This window comes from Ambystoma mexicanum, chromosome 3q (genome assembly GCF_040938575.1).
Source record: "Ambystoma mexicanum isolate Mex_15411 chromosome 3q, UKY_AmexF1_1, whole genome shotgun sequence".
NCBI lineage: Eukaryota > Metazoa > Chordata > Amphibia > Caudata > Ambystomatidae > Ambystoma > Ambystoma mexicanum.
The window spans coordinates 785,474,252-785,494,501 of record NC_090926.1 but is presented as its reverse complement, the minus strand read 5'-3'; the positions used below and the strand labels follow the sequence as shown (position 1 = coordinate 785,494,501).

The 20,250-nt window shown below is 47.8% G+C and overlaps 1 protein-coding gene across 1 annotated transcript in view; it reads right to left on the bottom strand.

Annotated features, from left to right (window-relative positions):
• Window positions 1–266: 266 nt before the first annotated feature.
• Window positions 267–20,250, bottom strand: part of HID1 (HID1 domain containing) — a 396,446-nt gene continuing 376,462 nt past the window's right edge. Inside the window, exons 16-19 of the mRNA XM_069654845.1 lie at window positions 12,045–12,125; window positions 11,461–11,552; window positions 6,584–6,742; window positions 267–1,322 (exon numbers count right to left, since the gene is read on the bottom strand). Coding sequence (XP_069510946.1) covers window positions 1,259–1,322; window positions 6,584–6,742; window positions 11,461–11,552; window positions 12,045–12,125 — 396 coding nt within the window. The 3' untranslated portion in view covers window positions 267–1,258. The remainder of the gene's footprint in view (window positions 1,323–6,583; window positions 6,743–11,460; window positions 11,553–12,044; window positions 12,126–20,250) is intronic.

Sequence of the window (20,250 nt, the reverse complement as noted above, 5' to 3'; positions counted from 1 at the left end):
TGTGACTGTGCGTTGGAGTCAAGCTTCCCATCACAGACAATAAAAAACACGATGACACTGTTCCATAAAGGGCTGATTAAATAGTGAGAGAAGCAATACGATCGTATAAAGCCATCAGTCCTTTACAGCACAAACAAGTCATACACCCATAATCCTGTCACCGAGAGCCCAGCAGCCTATAAACACACTCAAGCACAGCAGAGAACCCAAGAGGCCTATTAACAGGTCACACTGCCCAAGAGAAGGCACAGACACAAAACAAAACAAAAGCTTCATAAATCTTTATGGAATTAAATAGTTTACATTTGATTTTCACAGGACATTGATTCTTCCAGTTTTACCAGCATAATAACATGAATGGCAGGCAGACCCTCGGTTTTGTCCCTGGGATTCACACACAGCACTGTAAAATATGTGCGTGGCCCCAACTGGCTTACGGCATGACCCCAGGGGGCTGGATAGAGTACTACAACAATGGGTGTGGCTACCATTGAACGACAGCTTGGGAGGCACACACACACACACACACACACACACACACACACACGCACACGCATAGAAGCACATATATGTGCGCGTGCATTCACACACGCGCAACCACAAGCATGCCTGAGGTGATGTACCCACCAGTTACCTTCAGATTAACCCACAGGAGTCATTCATTGCCATATCGCTAATTGGCAACAAACAGGAATTACTGCATTTGCCTTACTCACTACATGATAAGTCCAACCAGTAAGGTGCAGTCCCACAGGTGTCCAACAAGGCTGGCAAGGACATAGAGGACTTGACAGAACTAATCATTCAACTATCCCGTTACCATCATCATCCAGTGTGATAAAATTACCAACTGTGTTGAGCCACAGATCTGTGAGTAACGCTCAACACAAGGGGCAAGAAAGCAGTCTTAAAATCCAAAAGCATAATAAATCGCCCAACCTCAACACAGTGTGCGGGAGCGACCTGAAAAGATCAGATCTGACAGTGTATGTAGACTTGGATCCAGAGAAAGTCACAGTAGCCTCTGCAGACCAGTCCGGCGAAAGGAAGAACCCAGAACAGGGGGGGGCAGTGAGGCTGGTAACAAACAGCAGTAAGCAACACCTAAGAGTCTGTATGAAGTAGGGTAAACCTCCAACCACAGGACCTTCAAGGTCAGAGCTCTTGTTCTCCTGGTGTTGGATGAGAAACAGAATGATGGTGCAGCCACACAGGGAATGTAACAGTCCATTGACTCATCGGGAGCTGCGTCTCAAGGTCAGACTCGCTGGATCTCAAACAGTTTGACATCTGTGTCGTACCAGATAGGGGGGTCCATATTCCTATTGAAAACAGAAAATGACATTTCCATCAGTAAGGAGTTCAGCTTTGAGAATCTCCAGCATTATAGTCCCATGCACACCCACACTGGCCAGTGAACATGCTCTGCCCACTAATGTGACACGCATGTACTGTAGACGTTGCTAGTTAGACTCACCTACAAAATGGGCGAGGGAGATATGCATTTTTGGAACCCAGCCCAAATACTGTCCTGCTCAAGACAACTCAAGAGGACTCTGTACATGGTTGACACACTCAGTGGTTAAAATGTATGATTTATTTTCTAGGACTCTCCAGGTGTAGACTAGTTAGGCAAGACCAGAATTCTACAATTCATCACACCCACAATGTGCTACTTCTGCTAGAAATATTGGTACACCATCGAAACATTTTATAAAGTTAACAAGTGATGAAATCCTAATTAAAAAGGTATACAAATGGTCAAGTGCTGAAAAATTCCTATTAGATTTAATCACTTTACAAAAACGAATGTGACCATTTACCATTGCTTTAAGGACTCCATCGCTTAAGGGCTGGGAAAACCCCATTTGAGAAATTAGAATCATTCTGAGAAATTGAAAAAAATCATTTTGTAGTCTTTGAGAATTATTTCTAAATGCACAGGTTATTCAAACGGTGTTTGTATTACATGCACTGGAGTAAAAAGTAAAAATAAAAGCAATAATAAACGGATCATTTTGAAATAAATTATTTCTTTTCTGCATGCTGGTGATTTTGCGTCGAGGGGAGGAGCTGCTGCAGCTGAGGAAATACAGAGCTAGAAAGAAAATAACCCAAGAAAAGTAGTGCTGGGAAGAGAGGAATTTTGCTTGTGGTTTATAAAGGAGCAAACAGGAATGGGAGGTTATAGTGGAGAGGGGCTAGGAAGGATGGATGTATTGTGGAAAGAGCCTGGTGTTGTGTGGGAAGACGGTTGGGTTCCTCCATCAGCCTACTATGCGATATAGGGGTGAACATGTTGTGTGAAAAGTGTTAAGGGCGTGTTGCACCAGTGCCAAAGTACACCGTCTCACTCAGGGAAGTGAGTGGAGGAAGGAGGATGGCCAAAGGGGCCATCAAGCAAGCAGACTAGGTCCTCCTTTGGTTCAGGTCATGTGGCAGGGGACAGTCGGAGACCAAAATCTATACAGACGCCCCTCTCCCCTCACCCCCAAGGAGAAAGGGCTTGAGTGTCGAACACTGGCTAGATCCAAAGTCCCAGAAAATGGATTCATCGACAGCCATTTTACATACAAGATACTTTAACCCCCACATTGTTACTGTCGATAAAGATTCAGCGGCAGAGAATAACCCATTCCAAAGGCCCAGAGAGAGTGAGCCCAGTCTTCCCGCATATGATACAATGCTGGCCACTTGCCATTTTTCGAGCAGTTCTACATAAAAAAGATACGAACTTCCCACCTCATTGTCTACTGGCAGAGTCTCCCCTTCTGCAATAGGTACAAAATTGTGAATTGTTCAAAGGGGAGGCATTCTTTTAAAATTCAGAAGGATTACAAAAACGGTTATGGGATTTTCAAGTATCGGAATCACACGCTTGGAAGGAGCTGTATTTTTACCATAGAGTGCCATTCAGTAACAGGGAAGGGAGAGTGGATTCCAAGATTGTGGACAGAACAGGCAAAGGCTTGGTCTGGCCTCCAGGCACCAGTGTAATCTCAGGTGAGCCTGTGAGGTGCAGCCAATCCCAGCCACTCATCAATCCTAGGGTGCAGCTGAAAACCCTCCTGCAGTGCCCAGTCCAGGTGGAGTGTGGGGGAGGTAAAGGGCTATAGAGCCTACATGCTCAATATGGCAGGATGGGAGCAGAAGAAAGGAGTCAAGCTAAAATTACACAGAGTAGAGTCTGGATACAAAATGAGGCAAGGAGGTGATTGGAGACAATAAGGAGACTGGGAAACATGAGAAGGAGGTTGGTGGAGAACAGGAGGTTGGTGGAGAAGAAAAGGAGTTAGGCTGACATCAGGAAGAGGTTGCAGGAGCAAAGACACATCAAAAGGAGGTTGGTGACATGCATCAGGAGGAGGTGGTAAAAGAGAGAAAATATCAGGCAGAGGCTGGTGAAGGAGAACCGGAAGTTGCAGGACAACAACAGAAGGCCGGCGAAGAAGCACAAGAGTCTGCCAAAATATATCAGGAGGGGGTGGAAAAATGTCAAAAGCAGGTTAGTGAGCAGAGGATGGTGGTGGACAGGGGTGGTAATCTCTACAGAAGTTGGTGAGGAGCGTTTGAAGAGGAGGTAGGCAGCGAGTAGGGAGAACGGTCATCGGAGTATAAAGAGGAGGACAAAGAACATCAAGCGGTGATGAGGGGAAAGGAGGTTACAGGAAATCAGGAAGAGTGGCACAAAGTAGCCAAGTGTAGGAAGATCCCAGTGTACTGCGCTGGCAAGGGGCAGGGAAAAGAGGCAATAGGAGTCATGGGCATCCAGCAGCGAGCAGCCTGGAGGTACAGAAAGACTAAGGATTGGACAAAGACCAAGATCCAGGCAGGAAGGATAGCCAGATGCAGGAAACCCAGTCTAAGGACAACATGATGTGTCTCATCCTGGACACCAGACATTCACCGCCTCTGTGATTCAGAGATATGAGGAAAAGGGAAGAAAGTGTGAGCCACAGGGGACACTGATGAAGGGTTTGGGACCTTAACACACAGCAGTAAAGATGCAGACACAGAACCCCTGCAACCGGCAGTGACTCACACCCTCTCAAGGAAGCAGTGCGAGACTGGGTGAAAATCCCAAACATAGGAAAGATAAGTCTTGGGTGACAAAGACCCACATGTTCGTCCATATTTGTTTTATTTTGGCCCATCCTATGAACTACATGAGTGGCCTTGGGATACTTCTTGATCCCAGTCACGTCCTTGATCCCAGTCACCTCATGGCACATCCTCTTATGCTTTCAAAGAGAAGAGGAAAAGGACGACCTTTGAATTGGTGCACTTGTAGGAGTCATCATTAATGTAATTTTAGTTTAAAACAGTAACGTTTGAGGTCGATTTGTGGTAGAATCACAGAGTACATACATATTGCCAATTATGGGTTTGAAATTCGAACATTGAAATACATTTAGTTATTTTGGAATCCCTTGCCCCCAAGGAAGACATGCTTCTCTTTCTTCAAAGAACAGGTTGGTAGGCAACGCATAACCAGGGCACTAAAATGCACATGACAAGAAAACAATATCATCTGGCAAACTGAGCTCTGAAAGGGCAAACAGTGACATGTAGTTCACAAGGAGAATCCTCTGACCATGTTTGTTCCATGATGTTGACGGCAACCATGCCTTATTGAGGGTGCCCCATACGTCCTTGCCAGGTGGAGGGTGTCCCATAAGCCCATCCCAGGTGCAGGGAGCCTCAAATAACTGATATGAGAAATCAGGTGTTTGTCACCTTTTGACAATAGAAAGTGAGTTTTGTCTCATAAATGATAAGGGAAGCAATTGTAACGTCCTTTGAAGTGAATGAACTATCCATTTTCTTTGAATCACGAGGGTATAAACAATCATGTGAGGGATATGTCTTGGCAAAGGGGTCAACACATGACTCGAAATCCAAATGTAGTTCAATGTTTTCTTTATTTTCGACAAGGTTAGGCTGGACTGTCTACAGTGATGGGTCTCTCCCAGATCTCAGAAGTGCTCCTTCGGCAGGTTAAAGAGTCACTCACAGTCTACAGACTTGTGTGGGGTCCCAAACAATTCTTTCTTGGACATTTCTAAAGTTGTCAGAATCCGATGTTGGTCCTCCAGGATTCGGCTGGTAGGTTTCCCCACACAGTAGCCTATGTTTGACGGATGCGTTCAGGTGTCAGACACTGCACCAAGTGATTGACCCCAAGGTATTTTAAACTTTCTGCCCCTCTTTGGCATCGACAGCCTAGTCACTCAATTTTGGTTAGGGATTTTCTCCTCAAATCTCGGTCTCTGGCCTTTATTCTGGGGCTTGTCCAACATTTTAGAATGGACCATTTTGGACCCGGTCTTAAAGGCTGTTACTCCCTTGAGATTTTACTTCTGCTGCGAACAGTCAAACGGCCCTGCAGTCCGAGGCCATGAGGAGCTCCTTCTTCCATCTTGAAGTGAGGCAGTGTAACCTTTCTGTTCGCCAGACACCGAGATGGCACATCAGATGTACGCAGTTACCTACTGCTGCTCTCAGTAGAACCTGCTTCCTTCCGATACTGACTGCACCCTTCTGCCCATCTCGATGGGACCATCCGGCAGGATCTCGAATTAACCATGTTTGGTTGTTTCTCAATCGTAATTTCATAAATGTCCCCCTGCAGCTTGTAGAGCCTTCTGCCACTGGGCTCACGAGAGGGATATTTCAGTTCTCAATGACTTTCCCTTTATGTTTGCACCTCACAGCTTACGAACCATGGTATCTCACGCTGCGAAAAGCACCCTAACAAAAGGAGGTTGGTGATTGCTTGAAGGCCCTCGGGAATCTGCCCTACACCACAACTGGGGCCAGCATCACAGAGCGTAGTGGTCCCAAACCCCTTGGGCCTCCCAGGTCCCATTTCCTTGCCTCTCAACTGTGACCTCAACACAAGGACCAGGGCATATCATGTTCCTAATCCATTTGGCTTCTTCTATGAAGAGATCCAACTGAACGCTCCTTTCATGGATTGAGTGGCATGTCCATGCTTCCACTATCACCACCATCAATACTGATGCCATTCTCACATTTACAACACTTGAATGTTTGTATTTTTCGGTGTACAGCAACTGCTAAAATAGTTTACTTCACTATAGTTGATGTATTTAAAATACAAATCTAAATACATCTATTTTATTTAAAAGCAGATCTTTATGTAGAAATGTGCGGTGTTCAGAAAAAATGTTTAAGCCATTGAGGAGTCTACTTGCTCAACAGGGACTGCTGATTTAATCAGTAGTCCCTCTGGAGCAAGTCTGCTCCTGTTGAGCCATGTTGAGAGACAGACTTTTATTATTATTATTATTATTATTATTATTATTTTATTGAGTGATATCTTCAGGAAGCAATGGAGCGCTTTACAATCATCGGGTGGGGGGGGGAGAAGAGGGTGAAGCCATCAAGCATACTCCACACTTACCCATGCCCTTTTGGTTGCTTTGCATATGTCAACCACAAAGCAAGCACTCACGATTCATCCATTCCAGCAGACACTGATTCCTCAGCGGCTGGCATCCTTACTGCCCATGTTGGTCTCAGCAGTTGGAAGACAGCAGTGGTACTCTGGTGCACTTACCTCAAGTAGATCACGCCCCACATGTAGGTGCGGAACCACATGGCAGTACCAGAGTTAGCTTGGTATTTACGTATCAGGATGGGATGAGGTACTGGCAGCAGTCCCACTAGCGTCCCATGCTGAAGGAACTTGAGGATCTCCGACTCATCCGTGAGGCCCCTGCAAAGAAAGGATGCATTAGAAATGCCGCTATACACACATTTTCTGGTTGTATTGCGCCCTGAGCCACACACCGACACAAACACACAAGGAGAACAACTTCAACAGGCCTAAGAAGCATACTCTGGAAGATGGATGAGTTGCTCTCACATTTGAGGGCTATTACACCACATTCAAAAGGCATCCTTAAGCAAGACTTGGGAAGTGGGAGCACATGGGGAGCCATTCGGCAAAATGTGCACCTCTCAACTGCATCTTTGCCGGATTCTCTCTAGCCATGTTTCAAATGGTTTGGGCCAGACCTATTCAGCCTTCACCCTCCAAGACACCAGTAAGAAAGCAGCAATCAAAACGCATTCCCATCTGGTGTTCAGCTCAGTGGCCATTGTGTCGTGGTGTGTGCGAAAGGAGATTCGTCATAGGTGAACACTTCTCACAGCCAACTCCAACACACATTATCTCCTTTGTTGATAGGTTATTCTTCCTTCCATTTTGGTACAAAGAGCTGAGGGCATCATCTGGCCAGTCATCCTGCATAGCACAGGTGTTAGTGGGCATATTGGGGCCGCTCACTCTAATGAGAAGGACAGTCATTTTCTGTGCTTAGTCCAAGTACTTTCACAGTCAAACATATTCAGAGCAGCATGTAGAAGAAATTCAGAGCAGCATGTAAAAGTGATTCAAGTGCAGCGCGTAGAAGTGATTCAAGTGCAGCGCATAGAAGTGATTCAAGTGCAGCGCGTAGAATTGATTCAAGTGCAGCGCGTAGAAGTGATTCAAGCGCAGCGCGTAGAAGTGATTCAAGCGCAGCGCGTAGAAGTGATTCAAGCGCAGCATGTAGAAGTGATTCAAGCGCAGCATGTAGAAGTGATTCAAGCGCAGCGTGTAGAAGTGATTCAGTGCAGCATCTAGAAGGGATTCAGAGCAGCATCTAGAAGTGATTCAAGTGCAGCATCTAGAAGTGATTCAGTGCAGCATGTGTTCTCAAACGTAAGCTCATTCATTGATTCCAGAACCAAAAAACTCCCTCCCCCATTAGCCCGCACCAATTCCTCTTTTCTACCGATACTCATTATATACGTACGACTATGCCCCTTCCACTACAGCCAGCTTTCTTCCCAAATCATTGACACTTTTCCTATCACTTTCCCACTGTCTGCCCCCTACCTCTTAAAGATCTGTGCAGAAAACATTCCTGTACGTCCAGTATTGGTTCAGAGAGGTATTGCATCTATTGACCACTGAACGTGCTAATAATGCTTTCTTTAAAAAAAATCACTCTTTAAACATCCATGTTTTTAATGTTTCGCACAACTATGCATCCTCCTGCCCAAAAAAGATTATGTAACCGACAAACTGTAACTTCCAATACCCGTTTGCCAGAGCAACCAAATAGCTTTCATATGCTACAGACTGGCTTTTAGGCCTGCCAAAGAGAGATCCCGTTACTTTTTTTTTTAATACTTTGCTAGTAAGCCATTCCTCAGTGTGGAGTCTTTCATGTGGATCCGCCTCCTTTCAGTCTCCGCTCTGGAGGGACCTACACGGGGCGGGGCTCCTTCATTTGGCAGCAGCTTAGTTCGGCGTCCTTTGGCTCAAGTGACTCATCCCCGTTGTAACAGATATAGCCAACCATCTTTTCACCTGCGAGTACATGGCATATTCTGTTAAGAGTACAACTGAGTGTCTTAAAAGGGTGGAATAGGTCTCAAAATGCGCTTGCAAAGTACTAGCTCTGCAGGTGTAGTACGTACTCTATGCCCAAAGAGGGACATGCTATTACAAAACATTTCCTTTGTGTAGGGAGGTATTTGTGCATGCTGCATTGGTAAAATGCCCCAAAGGAAGGAGTTGCACACGTAACTCTCTCACGTGGTAGGCTTTTCCCTCCTTGAAATCCTCTTCACCCTCCTGGACTACTTCCTTGTATTGACGTACCAAGGAAATGGAAGCCTGCGAGCAGAGCTTTGCTGGCAGCGGTGAAGAGACAACTCAGTGTGCAATGCTGCATTGCCAATCCTAGCCCAACAAGTGTCAGCTGTGAACCAGAGTTTGAATTTGGGAAGCCAGATCTGCTTCGGAGCGGACCACACAGCATAGATCAGAGATTTGCTACTCGCAGGTCCAGGAGACAGGTGCACAGCCCAATAAAAGGGCTTCACCCCAAAATACCGTAAACACCATGCCAGATGCGCTTTTTTGCGCATTCGTCCTGATACAAAATGCTGAATCCCAAAATGCTGAACTAGGTGAGCGGGGGTTGCGCGCTTGTCACGCGTACCTCTAGTTCGTCATTATGGGCTTTGGTGGACAAACAGCCAAAAAACGAAAATTTCAAGCAAGTCACAAAATGCGAACAAGTGGGCTTTGCAGTTTTGTGACTCAAGCTTTTCGTATCGGTACTGTAAGGCAGAACCCAATAGAAGGTGCTCAGGAAACCAATCCAGGGTGGTGGTGGTGGTGAGTGCCAAGCAGAGGTGAGGAAAGCGAGCAGGAGAGAATTCTAGAGGCAGGGGGAAATAAGGGTATGGAGCTAGCAGGAGAGAACAGTGGAGGTAGGGAGTGAGGGAAAGCAGAGTAGCCAGGAGAGAACAGCAGAGATGGAAAGGGCAGGAAATCTGAGTAAGCGGAAAGGAACACCGGCGGCGAGGAAACTGACCACGCTAGAGCATACAGGAAGAGGAGGAACCATGAGGCTAGCCTTGGAAAAGGAGAGAGACAAAAAAACGTAGGTGAGAAAGATTTGGGGGTGGAGGGGAGGAGGAAACAAACGGGAGAGGCAAAATATAGGACGGGAGAGAACGAGTATAGGGGAGGCAAGGGATCCAGAGAAGGAACAAATAACAACATAGGAAGACTAAGAAGAAATATAGACAATAGAAAAAAGTCTGGAAAAGGGACCATGAAAAGCCAGAATCACCCAGAGAAGAAGAAAAGTTAGCAGGTGAGTCAAGAGGGCCAGTTTCATTTCAGTAAATCGAGGAGGAAGACACAGGAAACACACAGAAAAAGGAGGAGTGCAGGAAGTTGAGAAGAGAAGGGGGGAGCATCGGAAAAGACAGCAGCAGCAACATGTGCTGTGCTGGTCGCAGCATTGGCAGAACCACTTGCCAGTGTTCTGATGGGCCATCCTAAGGACCCTGCACCCAGTAATATGTGTAGGAATGCGACCCAAGAGTGGTAAGACCCGAAAACAATTCCAGGCCCCACAAGTCCGGCAAGTGGGGCCGTCCACCTAAAAAGAGCTCAGCATCCGTCTACTGAGATGACAGCAGAAAGTGGACTACAGTGGCTGCAACAGAAAGACCTTACCCAATCCCAAAAGAATTGCAGGGGACATTGAAAACCCTACTGACTGAGTGACTTTAGTTTGACTGGCTCAAGGTAGAATTTCAAGGGAGCGAGAGATGGACTGGCAGACTAAGATCCGCAAGCAACTTGGAATTGCTCCTTTTTTGTTTCCCTGAAGAGTCCCCAATCCTTTTATCCAGTTTACCCTAAAATCCTGTGATAGTTGTGTTGTACAGAATGCTTGGCTGAATCCCAGATCTTAAGTTCCGAGTTGTGGTTAATTCTTCGGCCGTGACTCGCCCCTACCAGCCATTTGTCTAGAGAGGGCAGATACAGGCTTGGATTCTTCTCAGGAAATCTGCAACCTCTGAAAAACACTTGAAAAAAGCCTGTAACTGTCTTTGGACCGAAATAAAAGATCCAACATTGAAGATGTCGTAATGGAAGGAATTAGCAACAACACATTTTCAACTTGCTGTGCTAACCGTGATGAAGGAACGAGCTAGGGCTGGACGGGTAGAGTCTTTGAACCTCGGGAATGGGCAACAGGGGTTGGGCTTGGAGGTAGGTAAGTTTAGGTGAATACTAAATAGACAGAATGCAGGGAAAACACCGCAGGGAGAGGATCATGAAAGGGTTCAACATGGGGGCCACAACACCAGGGTTAGGACAGAGGGTGGGCATGGATCTCGCCCTGTAGCATAGTAGACTGGCTGGCCTCATGCTCGCTCATAAGAGGCCCGCTAGGCTTGCTAGAGACGGCATCTTCAAGTGTGCAACTGCCCAGGATATTTTTTATTTATTACATTTATAAAGCGCACGAGTCGGCCCTGCTGGGGCATCGTGGCGCTGTTACAGTAAGATTACTTAGTTACACGAAGCAGGAAAAAACAAAGGCACACAGCATCTGAGGTCCTTGGTTACAGTGAACCTGTGTCAGAGCGGGGTGCTTGAGGTATCATTGGTATAGTTACATTTCAAGGTTATATGGAAAATCCCTCAGGGCATCCAGGGGGAAATGGGCGATGTGAGCAAGAGAAGCATCAGCATTGTAGGTATCAGCTCTACTTTACAGGGGGAGGACAACGTGTGACTCTCGATCGCAATAAAGGTTTAGCATGTAGACCATCAAAGTGACTGATTTGACATCCCTTACATTTTAGGCAAAGGGATTTGGCCAAGAGTCCGTTCACCTTATGATGCCTTCAACTCAACCTCTGGTTCATGATTTAAAACTCCTTAAATACTGGTTTACAATGCTCGGGTATTTCTTTGTAAAGTTCAGAAGTTGGGTGTTATACATGCCTCAAAATATAAATATAAAGACAGGATCATGTGAGTGCATAACATGTACATTGTGTGGTCTTCCCTATACACTGACTGTTCTCCTCTCTCCCATATCACCCTCACTTTCCACAAACACTTACTTGTCTATGCATATCTTCTCTACTTGGGGGACCAGCACCTGTAACAGCCTCATGATCGTCTGCAGGGGGAGCTTTGACTTCCAAGATATCACCTGTCGATTAAAGATCAGCATATCAGTTTGTCTTGTTTTTTATGTTTAGCAAACAGAGAATATCCCAACTCATTTTGCTAAAATTATCACAGACTTGTGCAGAGTGGCGGCTCAGCGCAAGGAGCCAGAGTGGTGGCTCAGCACAAGGAGCCAGAGTGGCGGCTGAGCGGCAAGGAGCCAGAGTGGCGGCTGAGCGGCAAGGAGCCAGAGTGGCGGCTCAGCGCAAGGAGCCAGAGTGGCGGCTCAGCGCAAGGAGCCAGCGTGACAGATCAGCACACAAAATAAAAGTCAAATACAAATACAGAGCAGACCAAATTATAGATCCCCCGCCGCATACTACGGTCATATTCATAGACCACCACTGATCTTTGGATTCAGAAATCTACACTTGAGCTTGGTTGGCCAGGAGCTGGACCTAAAAGCCCAGTTTCTACAAAAACACATTTGACATCCCCTCTGCCTCTCACCCGCACGTTCCCAACCAGCACTTACCCAGTCAGGGGTAGGATTCCACTGTGTAATGGAAGACGTACTGGAGAGGCGTCGGCGGTCCCGTCTTGATCGAGCAGCTTCCTGGAGAAAAAAAAACAGTTAAAGCTGGAACACCAACAAACGAAACACATTATCAACATCAACTCAACTGCCTCAACTCAACATGCCAGTCTTTTGCAACTCCCGATCACATCACACCACCACATGCACCATAGTTCCACATCCCATCTGTGTCTTCTTACCCGTTGCAGGCCATAGCCACATATCGCCATGTTATGACAATGATTTTACTTCTCACTCATCCCCATGCCCAGTGTCTCTCTTCCACATCTCAAGTCCTGTGTCTCTTTAGAGTTCACAGGCCCACTTTAGAGCTCACAGGCCTGCGAGCTGTAAATTGTCTATATTAGGCAAAGATGGATTTGAGGAGTCCATCTTTGCATAATGGATGTATGTCTTTACTTTGCATGCATTCACTTCGCCATACATTCTCTTGGTCACTTTCACTTTGCCATATCTTTACTTCTCCTGTCTTTCACTTCTCCTAGCTTTCACTCTGTCATTACAGGGGGAAACTCCGGCAACCCCCCCCTTCTTTTCTGCCCCATATTCTCCCCCCTGCCACCTATTGACCCCAACTCTAAACTTTAGATAACCTTTACCACATCCATTGCCACCTTTACAACGTGAAGACAAAGGCAAAGTAAAGTCATTAAGAAGTAAACACGTGACTATGACAATGTCTGGTGAAGTCAATGTAGACAAAGTAATTGAAAATAGAGTTTTTGGGTCAAAGTTAAGGTGCAATACCTCACAGAATATGGTCAGGACCCTTCGGGTTTCCACATCTTACCAGCACACAATGGTTCCATGTTAGAATACCCATTGGCTATATCTAAAGAAAATTGACAAAAGTCTCCCTGTGTTTTAACTCCTCGCATGATTTCGAACCCCCTGTTCTTTCCCATCTTTCCTTTTCCCTCTTATGCCCTATTTTTCACTAACCTTTCCCAAGACCCTTTTTAATAATAGGCCACTGGGGCCAGGCCATTAGAAACAATTTGTCAAACTGTCTTTTTCCATCTTGAAATGGGTCCATCACAATGAAATAACATGGTCAATAACCTGTGGGGCTACTACTAGATTTTACCATCCCCAGCTCTTCCGCTACCACTTCTTTGTCCCAACCTCTGAACCTCTTGCACAGATCAGGAATCCCACACCTGGGCCTACTTAGCATCCCTTGTCCACGTCCTAAGACTCAGACTTATGAATCAGTTCAATATCTCACCTGCACCCATTCTGAATATCTTGCTCATCTCTGCGCACCAAGCTCCATCTCCCCAGTTTCCACAACAAAATGCTGCAATTGCTTTCCATATCTCGCTGTCGCAGGCTCTGAGCAGCATCTTGAGCTCCATGACACTGCCATGTCCCACCAATGCATGCTCCAAGAGTCCCTCCAAAGCACACTGTTTCCTGCTCCGAGATCCATGCCCCATGAACTGGCTCTCCTGCAAAGCACACTGCCCCATGATCTGACTCGCCTGCACTGCACAGTACCCCAGGATCTGGGACTCCTGCACAGCACGGTGCCCCAGGTTCTGGGACACCTGCAGTGCCCCAGGTTCTGGGCCTCCTGCCAGGCACAGCGCCCCAGGTTTGGGGACTCCAGCACAGCACAGTGTCCCAGGTTCGGGGACTCCAGCACAGCACACCGCCCAAGGATCTTGGACTCCTGCAAAGAATACCACCCCAGGATCTCCGACTCCTGCGAAGCACACCACCCCAGGATCTCCGACTCCTGCAAAGCACACCACCCCAGGATCTCCGACTCCTGCAAAGCACACCGCCCCAGGATCTCCGACTCCTGCAAAGCACACCGCCCCAGGATCTCCGACTCCTGCAAAGCACACCGCCCCAGGATCTCCGACTCCTGCAAAGCACACTGCCCCAGGATCTCCGACTCCTGCAAAGCACACTGCCCCAGGATCTCTGACTCCTGCAAAGCACACCGCCCCAGGATCTCAGACTCCTGCAAAGCACACCACCCCAGTCCCAGGATCTGGGACTTCTACAAAGCACACTACCCCAGGATATGGGGCCCCTGTAACACTGCCTCATTGTTGTAGACTCCTTTACATCTCTTTTTGACAAGCCCAGAGTCTCTTTGGTCTTCCATTCTGTGATAACGAAATAGCCTCCCTTAACCAGTGTTCCTGATTCCGTACATTTACATAAGCTTGCTTTAAAGTTTGGAAATAGAAGTACTACTACCAAAACCATTGCCATGATGACAGTCCGTAGTCTTTCTGTGACCGCCTACACCACCATGTGCTGCTTATACAACACAAAGAAAGGCAACAAAGAGAGGACTTTAGCTATTCAGCTAGAGGTGCATTGCAGGTGCTCCCCACACAGGCTTTAATCAACATCTAAAAACAGCTCACAACCCATGAAGGGTGCGCGTGACCCCAGGTGTCCCTCCATGCGCCAGGGCCTCCCTCTCACTGTTTCAGCTCTGACAGGTTTAGGGACTGTGAGGTGAATTATGGAGACATGTGAAGGCAGCAACGAGGAAAATGCAGAAGTGCTGATAACGCGTGTGCACTTAAGGTAGATTTATAGAGGCTGATCATGCTTCATCAGAGGAGTGTGGGCGGAGGGGGCGGCGTGCACGTGCAGATATTGCAAGGTAAGGAAGGGTCAGTGTTGGGTGACTTGTGGTACAGCTGAAAGAGTATGCAGCGGGTGTGTACCGAGAGGGAAGGGGAAAAGGTTTGCAGCAAGGGAACATGGTGCACGTGGAAGGGTTGGCAGAGGGTGCAATAAGATGTCTGCAATGGGAGATGGGGGAACGCGGCGGATAAAGTAACTCTTTCGGCAGTGTGCGTCCAGTGGTCAGACCTATACATCTAGTGTTTAACTTCAACCAGCCCCCAGATCAGTTCTACTCCAGACTGTCTTTCCCCCCTTTCAACCCGCACCCCCAGATCAGCTCTACTCCAGACTGTCTTTCCCCCCTTTGCGTTCCCTAGCTCCGATGCCAAATGTCCTCTTCCTCATGCTGAAAGGTCAGCTCCTACCCAATCGCTCTTTCCCTCAATGGTTCAACCCTCATGCAGACATTCCGTCCCATGTCCCAATCCTCATCTCTCCAAGAGTTAAGCTCTCAGCCACAGCTTTTCTGGCCTACACATCTTAACTTGCACAAGGTCCAATCTCAGTGTCATACTTGCTTAGCAGTATAAGCTCTTGCCATAGGTTAGTTCTCCCCCATATGTATGGTCCCCCAAAGTCTAGCTCACATTCAAGAAGTCCTGTCTCTCCCATTTCAAATTTCACCCAGAAATTATCCTGGAGACATCCATTCTTTTTCTCTCAAAACCTTACCGCCCTGCACCATGGCTTCCTGTCGACTCCCGGAGCAGGGTGCTGGCTGCGTGGTGGATCGTGGGCTCGGTGAACGAAGCTGTGCATTAATCCAGGCTGGGTGACATAGCAATTGGTGGGAGGCCTCATTGCCATTCTTTTTGCTCCCATCTGCATGGAGGGAGACGCTTTTCAGGAACTGGTGGGCCATTGTGAGTGGGAGCTGGCAGCATGGTTGCCATTGATATTTAGATATACCATCATGATGAAAGGCACAGGGAAGAAACCTGGTGGCATGGATCACGCATGCAGTGCCCAGATCAAGAGATGTGTCGCAGAAGGATCTTGCAGGAGTTGGTGGTGGGTTGGATATGCAGTTGGTGGCCCACTGCATATACAGCAACTTCTCACCTCCATGCGGAAGGGCTTTGATTCAATCAATGGTAGACTCAATGACATCTCAGCCAATTTAGCGTCTATAAGATCTCAGCTTAAGAGGGAGTCCCAGCGAATGAATACTGTCAAAGAAAGGATCAGTATAGTGGAGGACACCCTAACGGAAATGCAGGTTACCAATAGCTCTCTAACCAAATATATGAAATCAGTGTTAGCTAAATGCGATGATCTTGAGTCACAGTCACGCAGGAATAATGTGTGCATCATTGGGGTCCCAGAGGAATAATTTCATGGGAACATGGAGTGAACAGTGGAAGAGCTTTTTTGAGACATTTTGGGGTACCCTCCATTGTCGGCAAACTTCACAGTTTAACAAGCACACTGCGCCCTGACCCTCCAAGCCCAAACTTGTTGATAACCCATGTCTGAGAATTGCGACCCATGAAATTAAGAAAATTAGATCTACCCAGACTATTCTGTTGCTGTATAATATTAAAGAAAACAATTGCTAGGTGTCAAGAAACTCCTCAGGGAAATGAACATCTGTTTAGATGGATTTCTGAACTCTGACCTGGTGGGCAGAGGTTCAGGAGGACAGGGTAACCTTCTGGACAAGCCAGACCAATCAAGGTAGCTTGGCGGCAGTCAAGACTAGGCCTCAGGAGGGGTGAGGGTGACTGAAAGACCTCAATGAGCACACAGAGTAAAGGACACTTTCAAATCACTCCCAGTCAGGTGTAGATATAGATATATTAAAATACATATACATTTATTTCAAGGCCTTTGAGTTTCAACACACAAATCAAATCACAGTAATACTTATTAAGCCAACACAATCCTATCTAAATACATATATACAAGACCATTGGGGTCTAAAGGGTTAATGCACAAAATGGGCCCACAACCTAAAAGGCGAAGGAAACAGGCAGTGCAAATCGTCTTTAGTCCCTTCTGCATCCAACACACTCCTAACTAAGAGGCAGAAGAGTGGAGCCTAATGCTCCAATGTACATGCAATGCCAGCGCACGCAGTAGTTCAATTGGGCAAAACAGGGTCTCTTCAACGGTCTGTAGCAACTCAGGAAGGTGGGTGAGGCGATGAAGAATAGGTTCCCACTATTCAAGGAGGGCCTCTGCTTGAGGGCAGAGTCGATTCCAAGAGTTGGGTATAGTTGGCTAGTTCGCACTAGCAGTGGAAAGGAGAGGGGCCCCACGGGCCACCCGTGTGTAAAAATGGATGGAGGCGCTAGGGACCACCGGTTAGGGTTGTGATTATTCACCGACCCCCGGCGCACTCCGGACCAAACTTCGGCAGTCGAGACCACTTCGGTTGCAGGTTAAAGTGCAGCAATTTGGCAGCTCTGCGGCTTTCAGCGACAAAGATACAGTGATGATTCCCAAATGGGACAGTGGTGATTTCTCTGCTCCAGGTGGATGGATCAGGCCAGTTTCACTACAGTAGGCTTCCGGGGCAAGAGGGGCACAAATGCAGCACACCTACAAAGATCGTCACCACGGCTGGGCGACGCAGTAACCGCGTATACTCCGGTTTGGGCGCACTCGTCTCACTTCCGACCTGGGAATGCCAAGTGTATGAAATTCGGTGTGAGGGTGCCGTGAACACAGAGCTAGCGATACACCAAGTTTCAAGGGCCTCCTCAAAACGATGGCAGTGTGAGGGCAAAGAGCCTGCGTAAACTGGTCAGCCCACTGGTCGGCCCAGGGACACTTCCGGGAAGGCTTACTTGCAGGTTTTGATGAAGGTGCCCAGAATAGTTGGTCCCACTATTCCAATGGGTCAAAGTGTCTTCGCAGACCTTCGAGGACGATCAGATGCAGAGGGGTCCCACGGGACGACAGCAGACTCAGGGTGCCAAACCTTCCAGCAGTCCCCAGCAGTTCCTCGACTCGGCTTCTTAGTTTCAGGTTACTTGGATCCTATCCTTCTTTCAGTGAGAACTCCAGATATTGACCTGGTACGGGTGTTTGGGGCCTTCTCTTATCCAGAATCTCCTTCACGCCAAAACGAAGAGGACCCAGTGGGAGATCTGCTCACATACAGGCATACCATATGTGGACCAATCATGGACCACGGTGGTCCCCGCATTCACAGCACTCCAGATTCTCTGGCACCCAGGAAGTGTGTTGGAACTAGACGTTCCAGCCCACATCCTGGAGGCACACACACAAGGCATGCAGAAGTCCGCGAAAGCTTGCCGTTTCACGGGAGAATATATGATATGATATGATATGGCATTTGTAACGCGCCTATACACAAGTGTTTCAAGGCGCGACGAGGCAGGGAGGGGGAACAAGGGGAAGACAGACAACGATCCTACTAGGCCAGGTGTCATTTAGATCGCGCAAGTGCAGGGGTAGGACGGAGGGAAAAGTGCAAAGGGAAGGGAAGGGAAGGGGGAGAGTGCAGTACAGGGTAAGTAAAAAAAAAAAAATGGGGCCAGGTGGTGGCAAGTGCAAGTTAAGTGCAGACAAGTGCTAGGGAGGGGGGGGCTGTAGGGATACAGAGACAGTCCCGCAGTGCAGGGGTTGCCAGGGAGGCAGTGCAAGTGGAGAGTGGCTGGGCCAAGGACCGAGGTCGGAGAGAGTGGCCCAGTTGAAGATTCAGTGCAGTTTCAGTGAAGAATTTAGCAGGGGAGAGGGAGAGAGAAAGCAGAAGCAAAGAGGAAGCTTTTGAGGTGCTTCCGGAACCGGAGATGGTTCTCCTCAAGTTTCAGGGAGGCAGGAAGGCTGTTCCAGAGGGAGGCCCCTGCCGCGGAGAGAGATCTACCCCCAGCTTGTTGCTTCGAGAAGCGGCTGACCCTGAGGGAGTTGGAGAAGGATGAGCGAAGAGCTCGGGAAGGAAGATATTTAGGAAGAGAGAGTTGAAGGTATTTAGGCCCCAGGCCCCAGAAGGCCTTGTGGACAATGCAGAGGGTTTTGAACTTAATCCTCGCAGCCACTGGGAGCCAGTGTAGAGATTTCAGTCCTGGAGAGATACGGTCCCTGGGCTCGAGGCCAAAGACAAGTCTCGCAGTCCTGTTCTGGATGAGTTGCAGAGGGCGGAGAGTGGAGGCAGGCAGATTAAGATAGAGGCTGTTACAGTAGTCCAGCTTCGAGAGGACCAGGGCTCGGGAGACAGTGAGCTTCTGGGGGAAGGAGAGGAAGGGAAGAATACCTCTGAGGAGGTGCAGCTGGTAGTGTGACTTCTTAGAGACGTCAGATATATGAGGAGAGAAGGAGAGTGTGGAGTCGAAGATGACCCTGAGGTTTTTTGCCTTGCAGGTAGGAGCAGGAAGAGGGCCAAGAGAGGCTGGTCAGAGAGCTGCAGGGAAGGAGGGAGTGGGTGTGCCGATGAGTAGAATCTCAGTCTTACTGGCATTAAGGCAGAGGTCATTGGCGGCACACCATTCCTGGATAGCAGACAGACAGTCAGAGATGAGGGAAGGAGAGGAGGAGGCCGAGGGTAGCCTGAAAATGAGCTGGGTATTGTCCGCATAGCACTGAAAGTTGGGGCAGAGAGCGGCGATGCGGTGAGCAAGGAGTGGCCCGATGCACTTGCATTGTCTAGGTTGATTGTTTACTGTTTGGAGGGGGTTCTGCTACACTGCTACAGTTTGGGTAGTGGTGGGGGTGAGGGGGATTGTTGGGGAATTTGGGAGGATATATGGAAATGGCACTCGGTGGACAAGCTATGGGGGCGGGCAGAACAGCGGGTATACCTCTGGTAATTTAGTGAACAAGGGCACCCTTCGCTTGAATGACTACATCAAGGAGAGGTGAGGAAAAGGTCACGCTCATCAGCTGGAATGTGCATGCTTCAAGTAACCCAGTTAAGGCCCGGAAGATACTGTTGCATGCTCAGAGACATGGCGCTCACATATTATTTTTGCAAGAGACGCATGTGACTGCGACTCAGGCCTTAACCTTTGCAAAGCATTGGGGTGGGCACAGATTGTTTACTACGTGCTCGACACATGCTAAGGGGGGAGATGACTCTGGTGCACAAACAAAACGATTCCAGGTTTCGGGCACTAAGATAGCTAGGCAAGGGAGGTATGTTATAGTGCACAAGAAATTCAATCTATTGGAGGTGCTAATAGCTCATGTTTACAGCCTGTCATGTCTGTCTAGACTCTCAGCTGTAATGGGCCTAGAGGGATTTATTCCTTTCTGGGTAGTTGTTTAACTGGAGAGAAATAGAGGTGCACGTTATTTTCCTTACCTTACATTACAGAAGCAGGAACCCTTCCCAAGGTCAAGTGCTACACTTAAGCAGTGATTGGCTGAGGAAGACTGCTGGAATCTCTTTGAACATCCTAAACTGCCTTTCATAAAAGTCTTCAGGCAGGAAGGTCCAGGATTTGTGCGTCTCCTATTAGGTTTAATAAATGTGGTCTAAAAAACGTTACCAGATACACGAAGAACAATTAAACTTGGA